Source organism: Lacerta agilis, chromosome 14 (genome assembly GCF_009819535.1).
Source record: "Lacerta agilis isolate rLacAgi1 chromosome 14, rLacAgi1.pri, whole genome shotgun sequence".
NCBI lineage: Eukaryota > Metazoa > Chordata > Lepidosauria > Squamata > Lacertidae > Lacerta > Lacerta agilis.
Genome location: NC_046325.1, coordinates 30,997,971 through 31,012,675, shown reverse-complemented (window position 1 = coordinate 31,012,675; position 14,705 = coordinate 30,997,971). Strand labels below are relative to the sequence as shown.

General features: G+C 46.1%; 1 protein-coding gene across 2 annotated transcripts in view; it reads left to right on the top strand.

Moving 5' to 3' along the window:
* Positions 1-14,411, top strand: part of SP6 (Sp6 transcription factor) — a 30,086-nt gene extending 15,675 nt beyond the window's left edge. For both annotated transcript variants that reach the window (XM_033170423.1, XM_033170421.1), the window contains one exon: positions 11,903-14,411. In XM_033170423.1, the coding sequence (XP_033026314.1) occupies positions 11,939-13,042 (1,104 nt within the window). In that variant the 5' untranslated portion in view covers positions 11,903-11,938 and the 3' untranslated portion in view covers positions 13,043-14,411. The remainder of the gene's footprint in view (positions 1-11,902) is intronic.
* The last annotated feature ends 294 nt before the right edge of the window (positions 14,412-14,705 follow it).

The window sequence follows — 14,705 nt, the reverse complement described above, 5'->3', positions numbered from 1 at the left end:
TAACTTAAAATGCACAATGATTATTTTTTAAAAAAATATTATTCCTTTTAATTAATTTTCTTAGCAGTAGCACTGGAAACTTTAGCAAGAGCACACTAAATCCTGAATTATTTGATTACTGACCACGTTATGTAAACAGCAAACAAAAACAGCTTCAAAAAACGGAAACACTTCTCCCCCCCCCCAACAGAAAGCCCCAAATGGCTGAAAAACTCAGTTTCCCAGGATCCTCAGTCCCCACAAAGGAACTACTCGCCATGCAAGGGAACTCAGTTTCCCAAGCTCCCTTGCAACGATGAATCCCAGAAAATTCAGAAACTGTTCCTCTCTTTCCAGCACAATGTAGCGTGGATACAAAAAGCAGGCAGACGAGGAAGGATGAGAACCCAGGCTAAGACCATGGTCAGCCCTCGGATTCGCCCCCTGACATTGCCCAAGTCTCAGCCTGCATCCCCATTTGACCAAGCAGGATGCAGGCTAGGATCCGGTCTTTGATAGGCATGCCAGCTCTTTGTCGGCATGAGGGAGGGGGAAACAGCCGGCGCAAAACACACACACACAGTGGCCAGCTGTGTGTTGGCAATAGGCAAGAGCTCAATTGTTATTGAGATTTTGGGAGGGGGAGAAAGTCCTTGAGCTTTTTTTAGGAGGAGAGCTTTTTTTCCCTTTTAGGCTGCTGATAACCATTTATTTTTTTATTATTTTGCTTCTGGGGGGCAGCTGCCCCCGCCCCCCCCAGGTACGCCCATGTGTCCAACTGTTCCACTAGGAACAGTCTCTTACATCCCCTGAACAAATAAATGCTGATAGTAGATGTTACTGAACACGTTTCAACCACAGCTAGTAGAACCAGATCCATTATGGGATTAAGCATTTGCTTAAACATTCCTTATTTCTTATCACAGAGCACTGATACGATCTGCTTATGAATTCACATCTTCAAAAAGCAAGAATGGGAAGGCAAGTTGTTGCGCGACAGATGAAAAGGGCAGGCAGGAAGCAGTCTTTGTTGCTTCTAGATGGGAAACTTGTACTGCAAATGGCTCCATTTGCACTTCTAGCAAGTTAACTTCCACCCATTCTCATTTTTCGGTCATAATATTAATTGCTACTCTGTGATTTGTTGTCCACGCTAGGGATGTGCAAATTGGTCCATTTCAGTATTGCACAGTTTCTCACTTGCCCAATGAGTTTTTTATTTATCAGATTTTCCATGGTAAGGCTGGCATTTTGATGATGCCATGTGGTGTGGATGCAGCAAAACAAACAAACAAACAAAAAAACCCAACGAAACAAAACCCTATGGCTTTGAGCAGCAGAAATTCTAGTGTAAACTCTCATATGGGAGTACCCATAATGTGTAATATTTGTATGCACATGCGTATACATGTGGTGGAGAGAATGAGCCATGGTTTCAGGATAAACCATTGAATAAGTGGGGTTCAAAATGCCTACTGTGGCCCACTCATTTAGTTTATGCAGAAATACTAGCTGCTACTTCTCCTTTGTCAAAATGTTGGATGACCTGGTTATAAAAAGAAGCCCCTTTGGTTTTAAGAGGCCTTTTGCCCATGCCCCTAAAAGTACCGGTATTTCTGTCCAAGCACTTGGATGGTTCTACAGTTGGTCTGGCCCTGAACGTAAGGACAGGGAGCTTATTTTTACATATTTATTTTATGTTGTTTAATATCTTCTGTTAAAGCTAAAAACCGTTTGCAAAACAGGTATTACACACACACAGCATGATTAACTTAAGACACTAGCATTAAAATAACATTATAAATCAAAAGCAAGCAATCACTCCTGCAGTTTGCAACACTCCAGTGCCCCCTCCAAAGGCATGCTATTAGAATTGTGCAAATAATAGTGGCTGCAAGCGTTCCCCTACTGTGTAGGCACCAGTTCTCCATGGCTCATTTTTAAAGTATGTGTTGCCCTGGTGGCAGTCTTGCAGTGCCACCACATACTATAAGGTAAAAGGTAAAGGACTCCTGGACGGTTAAGTCCAGTCAAAGGCGACTATGGGGTTGCAGCGCTCATCTTGCTTTCAGGCCAAGGGAGCTGGCACTTGTCCATAGACAGCTTTCCGGGTCATGTGGCCAGCATGACTGAACCGCTTCTGGCGCAACAGAAACCAGAGCGCACGGAAACGCCGTTTACCTTCCCGCCACAGCAGTACCTATTTATCTACTTGCACTGGTGTGCTTTCGAACTGCTAGGTAGGCAGAAGCTGGGACAGAGCAGCAGGAGCTCACCCCATTGTGTGGATTCGAACCACCAACCTTCTGATCGGCAAGCCCAAGAGGCTCAGTGGTTTAGACCGCAGCTGTACTATAAATGAGAATGGACCCATAGAGTCACAAATGGGACTGAAAACTCCATTTAGTTAGAACAACCTAACCTCTCCTATTGATCCTGGCTTTCTGGCCCACATCCCCATCTTGGTATTAGTCCCTGTTCCGGTGCCTCAAGCCATATTCTACCATCACAGGTGCTGCCACCAGAATGCCACCACCACCATCTCAGGCTGTGTTTACATTACCATGTACTCAGGCTCCAGCATGTTCCCACTTTGAAGCCAAGTACGCATGACGTCAGCCACAATTCGTAGGTGTCCTGTAGGCTGTAGCTTATTGAGAAATATTCCTGTTTGATTCCTCAAGTCAGCTTGCATCCCATTAGAAAATGGGAGCTTAGGGTAAAGCTGAGGTGTGTACATTTCAGGTAGCCATTATGGATGCACCACTTCAGCGAAGCAGGGTTTGGAAACAAATCAGGTAATGGGTTTAACGCGACGTCCCCACTCCCTCTCTGTGTGCAGTGACATGAAATGCAGCAGAGGGGGGAAACAACCTTGCTGTATTTCAAGCCGCTAATGTGTACATAACCTTAGATACAGTGCAGCATATTTTCAGGAGATCTGAGTCCTGTGAAAACAGGGCAAGAGAGCCCTAGAGGAACAGGGGCCATCAGCCAAAGGGCGTGTGTATCTGAATCTAAAGGAGATGGCAATCACGGATGGTTCACATGATTTTAATACTCCGCAGCCATACCTGCTTAATAGGTTTAGCATTTGCCCATCATCTTTCTTCATTGCTGCGGTGTCCTAAGGTGATAGATAGCAGTTTAAAGCATGCCTTGTATGTGAGGAACGAGGAGGGAGGGAGAGGGAGGTGTCAAGGTGTTGATGGTTATGCTGTCAGAGGCAGTATGAAAAATTTGCACTAAAATGCTGATGAATTTACGAGGATTTTGTAGAGGTGTGTGTGTGTGTGTGTGTTTTGGCAAGTTGTTGTCAAAAAGGGAGAACTTAATTTTAGATTGGAAAAATGAAAGCCTGGGAGAAGCTAAATTGGTAGATCCTTCCATTCCTACCTACCGGGCTCCTGCCAACTCTATGGTACTACTGAATATCCCCCACCCCCACCCCCGATATCTCCCATTGGATCCTGATCTATCTTCTGTCAGCCTCTGTTGTGGTTATGCTTCTAGAGTAAGCTTTTGAATTTGGGTATTATGCATAGATCTTGTATGTCTCTTGCTAGCAAGAGGTACTGAGCCAGATAATTGGTACCGTGTTGCTTCCAAACTACTGTACCATAGTCATGTCTGCAGTATGAAGATTAAGCAGTGGCTATGCTTTCAAGTTTTTTTAAAAAAATAAAAACAAAAAATCCATTCTGTATATGTGAGAAACAGTGTGCACTCTTAGGGAAGTTGTGCCTCTGTAATATCAGTCACTACATAAGTTTTGATGCCAAGTGTACTTTCTTATGAATGGGAAGTACATTCCATAAATCCACTAATTGCCACCAGCCTGGGCTTAATCCTGTGATTTCCATGCACCTCAACACACCAATCCATAGCATGGATCCAAGCTGTTTAGCAGAGTCTGGCAGATCCTAGACCAAAGGAGCCTTTTAAAAGGATTGTGAGAACTTATAGGCAAAGTGTGATCTGCATGTGACCCATTAGGTTCCCCAGGTGAATGAAGGCAGATACCAGTGTTGCTTCCAGATGATCTCTTTGCAGATGTTGTGCAAGCAACTCATTTTTCCTGACAGATTTGCGCAAACCTTTTCAGGGAGATTAAGTGACTATATGTTCAATAGGTCTTACTCCTGTGTAAGTGTGTTTGGGATTGTGGCCTAAGGCTAACCAAACGGGTGCTTTCAGCAATCTTCCCTGTGCCTCCAATTCAGATGTTACACCGCTTGCAGAACTTGCACAAGCCGTTATTTACCGTAGTGGGAGGGAGGGTGTTAGCCGAGCCAACTGTGATAACATCTACAGTGCCTCATAGTGAAAGAGAGTGAAGAGGGACTTGAATGATTTTTCCTTTTGTTTGACTGGGAACTTGATGCATCCAATTGTATAGATTAATAATTGGCTGGGGCTTAAAGATCAAGGATGGATAATTATTTCTGTCTCACAGACTTGAGCCACACTCCACGTTTGCCACAATAGACTGAGCAGGGCACCATATGACCCTGGAAGGGTAGCTAAGGTCACCAATTGTGTACATTTGTGTACATGTGTATCTAGTGGGTATATGGCTCAGGGTTCACTGGGCCAGTCACAGCCTCTCAGCCTAACCTACTTCACAGGGTTTTTGAGAACACAAAATGAAGAGGGTAGAACTATGTATACCACCTTGAGCTCCTTGGAGGAAAGGTGGTATCTAAGTGTCATTGTCATCATCATCATATATTATTTATTATTTGTACCCCACCCACCTGACTGGGTTGCCTCAGCCACTCTGGGCGGCTTCCAACAGAATATAAAAACACAGAAAAACATCAAACGTTAAAAACTTCCCTATGCAGGCAGGGCTGCCTTCAGATATCTTCTAAATGTCATATAGCTGTTTATCTCCTTGACATCTGATGGGGGGGGCATTCCACAAGGCGGATGCCACTACCAAGAAGGCCCTCTGCCTGGTTCCCTGTAACTTCACGTCTTGCAGTGAGGAAACTGCCAGAACTGGACCTCGGAGCTGGACCTCAGTATCCAGGCTGAACGATGGGGGTAGAAATGCTCCTTCAGGTATACAGGGGGCTGAGACAGGTCAGTTTCACAGGCCAGGGCAGAAGCAGATTTAGGGCAGTGTAACCAGTTCCCCCGCACTAGGCACCAAGCTGTGGGGGTTGCCTCAGGGCCCCACAACTTTGATGTGGTGCGCATGCAGAACAGAAGCTTAGTGCCAGGGAGCGCCAAATTTTGGCCTTGCGCAGGGTGCTGTTCCAATTTGAGAGACCAAAGTCCGTCCCTGCCCAGGGTGGGGTTTTCCCTCCTCTCATTGCACCATTTCCATAGAACTGGGGAGTGAGTCACACTGCCACACAGCACAACATGGAATTCTGGGATACTCCATCAACTTTGATGCGATCTGTCTCTTCGGATCCGTGCAGCAGCAGGGGTGATTAGAATCTACAACTGTGAGCCCACTCCTTTTCCTCATCTGCTCCTTTTCTTTTTCTTTTTCCCGACTGCATCCTTGCCCTCTTTAAAATCATTCCTCTAGAGAAGCTGGGAAAGGGGAAATCCTAATTGATCTCATTTTTGGACTCTACCACGTTTCCCTTTCTGTATGCAGATACATTTAGCTGCACAGGATGCAAAATTACTGAACTTGGCAGGTTTGTGTGTAGTAGGATTCCCTCAAGATCTCGCACATTTCAGTGGGAATTTTGCACAATGGGACAACTTGGGGGGAAGGTGCCCCGTGAACCAGGCCCCCTTTCTACACATTCCCCCCCCCAAAAAATTAATGGCTCTTAAAATCTTCTGCCTAGGTTAGTTGTGATGTGCTGGTAAGCGATGCAAATGTGGTTAGCCTCTTAGACCTCTAAGCTAGCATGTGTTGTTGGTGCTCTAGGTTAAGCGCAATTGCAGATTTTGGCACAGGGAATTCCTCAAACATGACCCACTTAGGTGCATATGGTAGTCACCTTTACGATGGTGACGTTCATGTTATTTGACTGCCTACACGGCATAAAGCGTTATTTATTTGAGTTGTATTTCCGCGTCCTTCCTCCCAAAGCAGCCCAAGGCATCAGATACAACAATGATGAAACATTAAAAACACAGCAACTGAAAGCATTTTTAAAGGTTGATGTTTTAAAGGGGTTTGTTTTTTTTGTAAAACAATTAAAAACATTTTCAACCAGTGATTTCAGGGTTGCCAGGAGCAGTGTCTTTCAGCCATCAGATGGCTGGGGAAACAGGAATATTTTTTAACTTCTCCTGAAAATGAGCAATGAGGGAGACAGATGTGCCTCATTAGGGACAGCAGACCACGAATGGGGAGAAGCCACTGAAAATACAACCAGCAACCAGGCAGCCCCCAGTGGCTGACTACTAACAAGACTTCACTTGCCTATCATAGGGTCCAAGATGGTTGTTACTGGGGAAGGTGCTATTTTAGGTGCCATTTACGGTTAATATGCTAGTACTAACACCATGAGTTGAGCCTGATAGCTGCCAGTGGAGTGTTTTCAAGACCAGTGACACATGGTCCAATCTGACTGACCCCACCGGCAGCCCAGCAGCTACAAGGGCAGCCCCACATACAGTGCATTGCAGTAGTCCAGATGGGAGGTCACCAAAGCATGGACAGATGAAGCCAGGCTATCCCAATAGGGGAATGGCCATTGGTGGTGAACCAGCCTAAGCTGGGCATAAGCACTTATAGCACACAAAAGCCGCCAGAGTATACTCCCAGAACATGAAGCTGTCCTTCAAAAGGAGTATAAGCTCTCCCAGGGCAGGTAATACACCTAATTACCAGAAATGGAAACGACTTTGGCCTTCTTGTTCACAAGTAATGGCCTGAATGGATGTGTCTGCAAAGCAAAATGGCCCTCGTGTGAGAGACCCCAGGGAATCTCCTAGCTTTCCCCACTTTGAATTGTAGTTTTCCCCGTCACTCCTCTTCTTAATTTAGGTTTGTTACCATTCACATTACATTACAATTCACTCTGGCTCAAGTACACTCTCGCCGCTGCTATTTGAAATCACGTGCGGAGGACAACCTTGGCCACGATCCATATCTATCCTGCAGTTGCTTGAGAAATGCTGCTCTTTGATGCAGTTCCCCTCAAAGCAGCTTCCACCCGATTTGAAAACGTAAGCCACTTTGCGGTTAAGCCGAGGCATGTGCATTTGAGGCAGCCGTTGCACATGCGCAAATGGCAGCGCATGGGCAGAAGACAGCTTCATGAACAGGAGTTTGAGGATGGCTGCAGGCACAGGGAAACCAAATAGGCAATTGTTGTTGTTGTTCAGTTGTTCAGTCGTGTCCGACTCTTCGTGACCCCATGGACCAGAGCACGCCAGGCACGCCTATCCTTCACTGCCTCCCGCAGTTTGGCCAAACTCATGCTAGTCACTTCGAGAACACTGTCCAACCATCTCATCCTCTGTCGTCCCCTTCTCCTTGTGCCCTCCATCTTTCCCAACATCAGGGTCTTTTCTAGGGAGTCTTCTGTTCTCATGAGGTGGCCAAAGTACTGGAGCCTCAACTTCAGGATCTGTCTTCTTTATGGCCCAGCTCTCTTTACCAGGTACTAGTAGGCAATTAGTACCTGGTAAAGACATTTCCATCTCCTCTCTGATGTGTACATAGGGTTGTTGCAAATATGACTTGAAACACAGCATGCGGGTGGTGGAATGACCTCCTTGTGATTTATGCTGCTAATGCCTACATAGCCTCGAAGTGACTTTTAAGAAGTGATTTAAGAATGCACTTAGACTAGCAGCATTCCTTCTTTATAAAAAGCAGCCCTGAGCTCCTAGCCTGTATCAGGAAGGGCTTTAACCCTTTCCATTTTTTTCCACTAGAAAATCTCCCCAGAATTTGCTATTTGCCCCTATTCCCCCCCCCCCAGTTGAGCCCATTCAGAGGAGCAGTTGCAGTGAGAAATGGCAGGGGGGAATTATTAAAGCTCCCCCCCCCCCGGAGCATGCTGTGGTCCCAATCCATGCTAGAATCCACTACAGCTGCTTTTTGCAGATCAAGGTATATGGTCAGTCTAAATGTGCTTAATAGTCTTCTCCAATTTGACACGGCTGAGATAGTGATTTGAGCAAGCCTACATAGTGAAGGTGCTCTTCGTTCACATTTTACATTAAAACATTTTTTTTTTAAATGCCACACTAATGTGAATATGGTAAACATTGCTTGGGAAAACAGATATTCTTAGTAGAGATATGGAACTGACTGGGCTTCCCTGCTGAAAGTACACTTGGTGGCAAATATGGATTTGTCGCTGAATAATAAACAAGTGAGGCCTGCAACAAAATGTTGCAGCATGGAGCATTTCATCCAGGATTGTAGCCAGCCATGACCACTTCCAGGATGTTCTGTTCAATATCCCTTGTCCTGGGTTTTTGGGGTATTCCTTCCAACTGTTGGACAGCATTCTGTGGCTGCTGAGTCACTGGACTGTTTTGGAAGCTATTTTCCCTAAAGATTTGTTTGTTTTTCACAAACCTTGGGGTTTCCCTACACCAGCTGATACCTTTCTCTTGTGCATAGAAAGAAATTGGATGTTGAGCTATTTTTGAGTGGGGAAAATAGGCAAAAACAACACTGCTGACACGGGCTGCCATATGACTGGATTTCCCCAGATATTTTGCTGGTTCCTCACTCCTGGAATACAAAGCGGTCTAGCTATATGGGAAATTGAACTTGGATCGCCTCTACACCATTAAGATTGTCATTTTCCGGCAGGGCTGCTTTATGCCACACAGAAATTCAGCAATTGAAACTTTTCCCAGCATGACAATGCAGTGATGGCAAAACTTTCACTTGTGAAAACCTGAGGAACAGGCAATAATATGAAATAAAGTACTGTCTTATGGAGAGCTGCCGATCTTGAAATGGGTAGAGGGCCTCTGGAAGAAATTGGGGGGGGGTGTTAACAAATGTTCCATGTTTATTTATAGAACTAAGCATCTCTATTCTACGGAGAAATAAATTGTCAGGAAACCGCCCTCGCCAGAGCTGGAAGCGGTGCCGGGGCTTTTTCAGTATCGGGAACCCCCGCTGAGCAGCTCGTCATCTTCCCCCAGTGGAGGAAGCGATCACTCTTCCAGTGGGGAGGGGGGGATGGAGGCAGAAAGTGGGAGCAGGGGCTGTGGCAGGGATGGAGAGCCTCTGCGCCAAGAGGGGGAGAGGGACCCTTTCAGTCGCCCCGTTTTAGCAGGGAGGAAGGACGTAGAGGGGGGAGGCGGGGGTTCAGGATCCCGCGCCTTTTATGTTGGGCAAAAAACCGGAAAGGGACATGCCCGGACTCTGCAGAGGGATGAGCTGGACGTCTTTATTTTAGCTCCACTGTAAATATCTGCACAATAAAGAACTTAGTGTTTAGAAGTTCTGTGTTTGCCTGATTTCTCATGAGCAACCACTGAAACTCCTTACATAAATGTTCAGAAACAATATGTATTTCCTGACATCCATAAACACCCGTAAATAAAAATATAGCTTGGCACGTCTGTAGCTTTTTCACCCTTAGTGTGTTGGGTATCGCAATGGTTTGTGGACTCTTAAAGCACCTCTTCGTTTTTCTTAGCTTCGCTTGGCAGGCCTCAGATCCTTATTTTCTTCCCCATAAGAGTGGGAGGAAACAGACGGTGCATTTTTATGCTTTGTAAAGTACTCAGCAAACCCTCTTCCCTTCGATGGGACAAGGCAAGAGTTGTGCCATCACAGCTAAGTCGGCTGCAGATCAGATGGTATAATTACTGTTATCTGCCTTGCAGAAGCCGACGATTAGAGGGTCTGTCTCTAAGAAAGGCTTTTGAAGAAAAAGGAGAATAAGCTATATTTAAATCTCTTCCCCACCCCATACCCTCACCACAACAACCTCTACCACAGTGTTGTTGTTTTTTTAAAAAAGAAGAACCTAACGTGTCTATACTACACTCCAGACGTCCTTTTTATTGTGCATTCATGATGATTTGCACTCACGATGGTAGCAGTTACATACTATCCAGTTTCCAACAGTGTTTGTGCATGCAAACGTTTCAGGGAAGATATGACGCTTTGTTTCCGATTGATGCATGTCATGTAGCTTTCTGCTGAAATCCTGTAACTTTTCAAACCACAAATGTTCCCAGGTTGCATTGAGGGGTAGGTTGTCCCACTTTTGCAAGAGTGTCCCCTCCAGGCAGCAAGAACGTGGGGAAGCATCACATTACAACTAATAAAGCAGGACAGTGTGTGGAAGGTGCAGTATTAATGCACCACAAATCCACTATTATTGTGTCAATGACACGTTGCAAAACTAACTAACTAACTAACATAAACCAGTCAGGAAGGGCCTGTAAACAGCGGCTTTCAAACTAGGCTTCTGAGATCTCTGAGGTTTCTCAGAAAATCGTCAGGGGGTTCTCAGTGAAAGGATCATGTGATCCATTTGGGAACAATGTCCTAAAGCATTTTAGAGAAGTCATTTTTCACAAGAAATTCTACCATAGCTTTGTTGTCAAAAAAGTTGTTCCCTTGGGATTTGGGGGGAGGGGATTTCCCAATAAATGCTGGTTGGCATCCCGTCTCCTTGGTTTTACCCAGCACCAGCTAACCAGTATGAAATGGGGGGACTTGGGGCTTATCCACACTTAACTTTCCTACACTCTTTCCGGGCACAGTCTGTGATTCAATGCTCTGTGTCCGAGTACCTGCACAATTTTCTTTTGCTCCAGAGCTTTCCCTGTGAAAACTCACTCTTTGAATGCTTAGTCAGAAAAAATGTCAGTACACAAAAAACCTGAATTGATGTTTGCTCCGATTCAGCTTTAAAGAGTGTGTTTTTGCTGGGGGAACTTGTGGCTGGGGACACGCTTGGACACGATGCGTTAAAGCACAGACCTCTGCCTGGAAGGAGCAGAGCGAAGGGTAAGTGTGGATAAAGTCCTCAGAAGGCGTAGGCGTTTGCATGTAAATGTGAACCTTCCTAACTCAGACTTTTTAAAACAATATGCAAACCAAAACTTGGATAAAGTGTAAACAGAAACACCTATATTAGTGAAGGTAACCTACAAAAATGCACTGTATTGGGGAAACCCAGTTTGCAAAAAAAAAATGTGTATGTGCCAGCGATAAATCACATGGAGTAAGTGAAGTTAACTTTTTGTTAGACGAAAGAGGATCTGCTCAAGAGTGCCAGCTCTTCTTCAGTAGGTCTTGCCCCTGAGGCAGTTGCAGAGACTGAAGGTCCCTGCCTTCCCACAGCTGCCTAAGTCTCCTTCTCCCCATGGTCCGCCCTAAGCAATCTGAGACTATGCTGGTGCATCCATTTTCTTGCTCCTCTTGCTTCATACTTCTTCTGGTCCTGGGAGACGTGGGGGGAGGGGAGCATGCCGCAGTAGCTTCATCCCTTCCTCTTGCCCTCCCTCATCCCACTTTCCTGCTTCAGCTTCTGCCTCAAATTCTGGACTTCTCCCTGCCACAGACCCTCCCTGCTCACTAAAGCCTGTTGCCTCTTCAGCTTCTGACACCTCCTCCTCCCAGTCTTCTCCCTCTTACCATTTTTTGTCATCCCAGCACCACTCCCTGAGCTTTGAGCCTTCTTCCTTCCCTTGGCGGTTCTCCAGCTTGTGCTTCCCAGCATTCTTCTGCGTCCAGCCAGTCCACGACAGTACGTTAGGCAGAACTGCATAGAAAAATGAGTATATTAGGATAATTCCACACTAAAATGCTGGTGAATTCTCATAAGAACTTGAAAAAAAAGCAAACTGGTGTGGAAATGCGGAGAACTGAACTTAAGATGGGGAAAGTGATAAACCAAAATCGACAGATTGCCTGTCCCTTAGAGGGAGGGTTACGCTTTCTGTGCTGTTGTTTGCTGTTGTCTCATAACCATTTCTCTCTCTTTCTTCCTCCCTCTTTCCTGTCCAGGTGTGTCTGAGAACCTACCCACCGAGGAGTTCTGCAATGCTCACAGCCGTCTGTGGTTCTCTTGGCAACCAGTGTTCGGAGACACCCCGTTCCTCTCCAACCCACGTAGAGCTGCAGCCTCTGCAGACCTTCCAGCCCCACACCAGCCCAGATAGCGGGGGAGATTTCCCGTCCCCTCTGCAACCCACGGAGCTTCAGCACCTGCCTTTGGCTGGGCCCGACGCAGAGTATTCTAGCAATGCTGGTTACGAGCTGCATGGGGCTTCAAGGTTAGACCTGGACAGCGAAAGCCAGCTGGCCCCTGGCCCGTACTCTAAGCTCCTACAGGCAGCTCCAGATATGGCTCACCACTATGAACCTTGGTTCAGGCCTACCCATCCGAGCAGCGGCGCTGACGATGGCGGCATCAATCCATGGTGGGATCTCCATGCCGGATCCAGCTGGATGGAGCTTCAGAGTGGTCTCCAGCCGCCAGGCCACACAGGCGGACTTCAGCCAGGGCTGGGTGGCTATGGCACGGCAGAACATCAGCTCTGTGGCCCACCTCACCACCTGTTGCCTTCAGGGCCACACTTCATGGGCCAGGAAGTGATCAAGTCCCTGGATTCTACTCAGGAGCCCCACCCGATGGAGCAGGCTGGGGATGGTAGCGGTAGGCCAAAGAGCTCGAGGCGCTCAGTAACCCGGAGTTCTGGCCAAACCGCCTGCCGGTGCCCTAATTGCCAGGAGGCTGAAAGGGTGGGCCAGTGCCCTGACAACTCCAAGAAGAAGCACCTCCACAACTGCCACATCCCTGGCTGTGGCAAGGCCTATGCCAAGACATCCCACCTGAAGGCCCACCTGAGGTGGCACAGTGGCGACCGCCCCTTTGTCTGCAATTGGCTGTTTTGTGGGAAGCGCTTCACCCGCTCTGATGAGCTGCAGAGGCACCTTCAGACCCACACGGGAACCAAAAAATTCACCTGCCCTGTTTGCAACCGGGTCTTCATGAGAAGTGACCACTTGAGCAAGCACATGAAGACGCATGAAGGCGCTAAGGAGGAAGGAGAAGGAGAGGCCAAAGCTGGGACAGAGCCTGCCGCAAAAGTCAAACGGGAACCTGACGGAAGCTCTTCGAGTGCTGCTTCCCAACCCAACTGAGTCTTTCTTCCTCGCCGAGGATGTCCCCTCTCCATCTCTCCACAACGGTGCCTCCTGGCCTACTGACTTGTCCTCCTTGCTCAAGGCTCTGGGATCACACGACACCCTCTAAGCCTGAACTTTATTCTGTCCTTGGAAGGAGAAGTTATTTATTCCCTAGGAGGAAAGGACGATGTTGTTGGGACACACTGGGAAGGGCCACGCCCTTGAGCAGCTTTCGGCTGGGTGTGTTGAATATGTGTTTGGGGAGTATGGGAGGGATATTTTTGAAGGATGGTCTTTGAGGTGGGTTGGGCTAAGTGGAATCTTCGGGGCAGATATAAATGGAGGGATATGGGCCTTACCTGTCTCCATCTTGAATGATGGGTTTCTTGTCTCTATTATACACAGGGAACACACAAGTGTGTTAACAGTTATGGTGGAATGACATTCTTTAGTTTAAGCTTGTAGAGATTTAGGGGGTTGGATCCACTATTCAACTCCCACCCACCCCAGGTCTCTGATTTAGTAGGTAACAAGGCTACCCTAGTTTTGTAGGCAAAATAGCTACCACACCTCCATTTCTTTTTTTGGAAGGATAATGGGCAGAATTGTTGGCTTGTGTCTTAGATTGCTACCTTGCTCTGTTCCCAAAGCCTCTAAGGCCCTCAACCTTATCCTTAACTATGGGTGTTTTCACAAGTGGCTCTGAAAGTACATTTTAGTTCCCCTTGTGGTACTTTATAGCCCTTGTAACCTAATAAATCATGCACTACAGATTTATTTTAAATTTTTCTTAAGGACCAGGCTGAAATGTGAGTTTATACGCATATTCAGCACTTTCTTTAAATCACCTGTGAAAGGATATAGTCTCCAAAACTGTGTTTATACCCTTAACTAGCTTCCAGGCTCTCTCCCAATAGACATTCCTGATCTTAAAATGCTAGGAGCAGGAGACTGCTCCTGTAATGTGAATCTTCCTAAGGTGTTTGTAACATCACAGGAGTGTGATAAATATTTAAAAACAATCTCTTAAGGAGTTGCAAAATCCAAATTGAACGCAGACATATCAGCTGCTTCCATACTAGGTGTTTAGTGTGGAATAATGCCCTGTTCATTCACATTTGGGGTGTGTGTGTCCAATACAGCATTGTTATCCATTTATAATCTTCCCTGTGTTTCTTCTGTCTTTTCTTACCGTAGAAAATCTATCATTTTCTTAGAAGGACAGAAGACTGTAGATGCCCTTAGAATTACCCTTCCATCTTTTTTAGAAGTGTTGTGTCGACATGGACAGTGATGTATCCAGCAGGTGAACAAGTCTGGGTTTGATAACCCTTTTTAAGTGAGCTGTTAATTAGTGAAAATACACACACACACACACACACACACACACACACACACACATTTTAAAAAATGAGCCAAATGCTGCTTAAAGTGCCATAGCACTATAAGACTGTCATGCTAATAAAAAATACTAAGAAGAAAGCTGTTTCATTTTAGAAATGCACACCCTCCCTCCTAATTCAATGCTTCCAAACTACATTTCTGATCCAGTTTTTTTTTAAATATTAAAATATTAGTGACATACTGCTTAAATTAGTGTGTTGGAGTGCTATAACACTATAATGCTATTTAAAAAGGGGGGAACCTTTCTGGTCATTGCCATTTTAGCAAAGTGGCT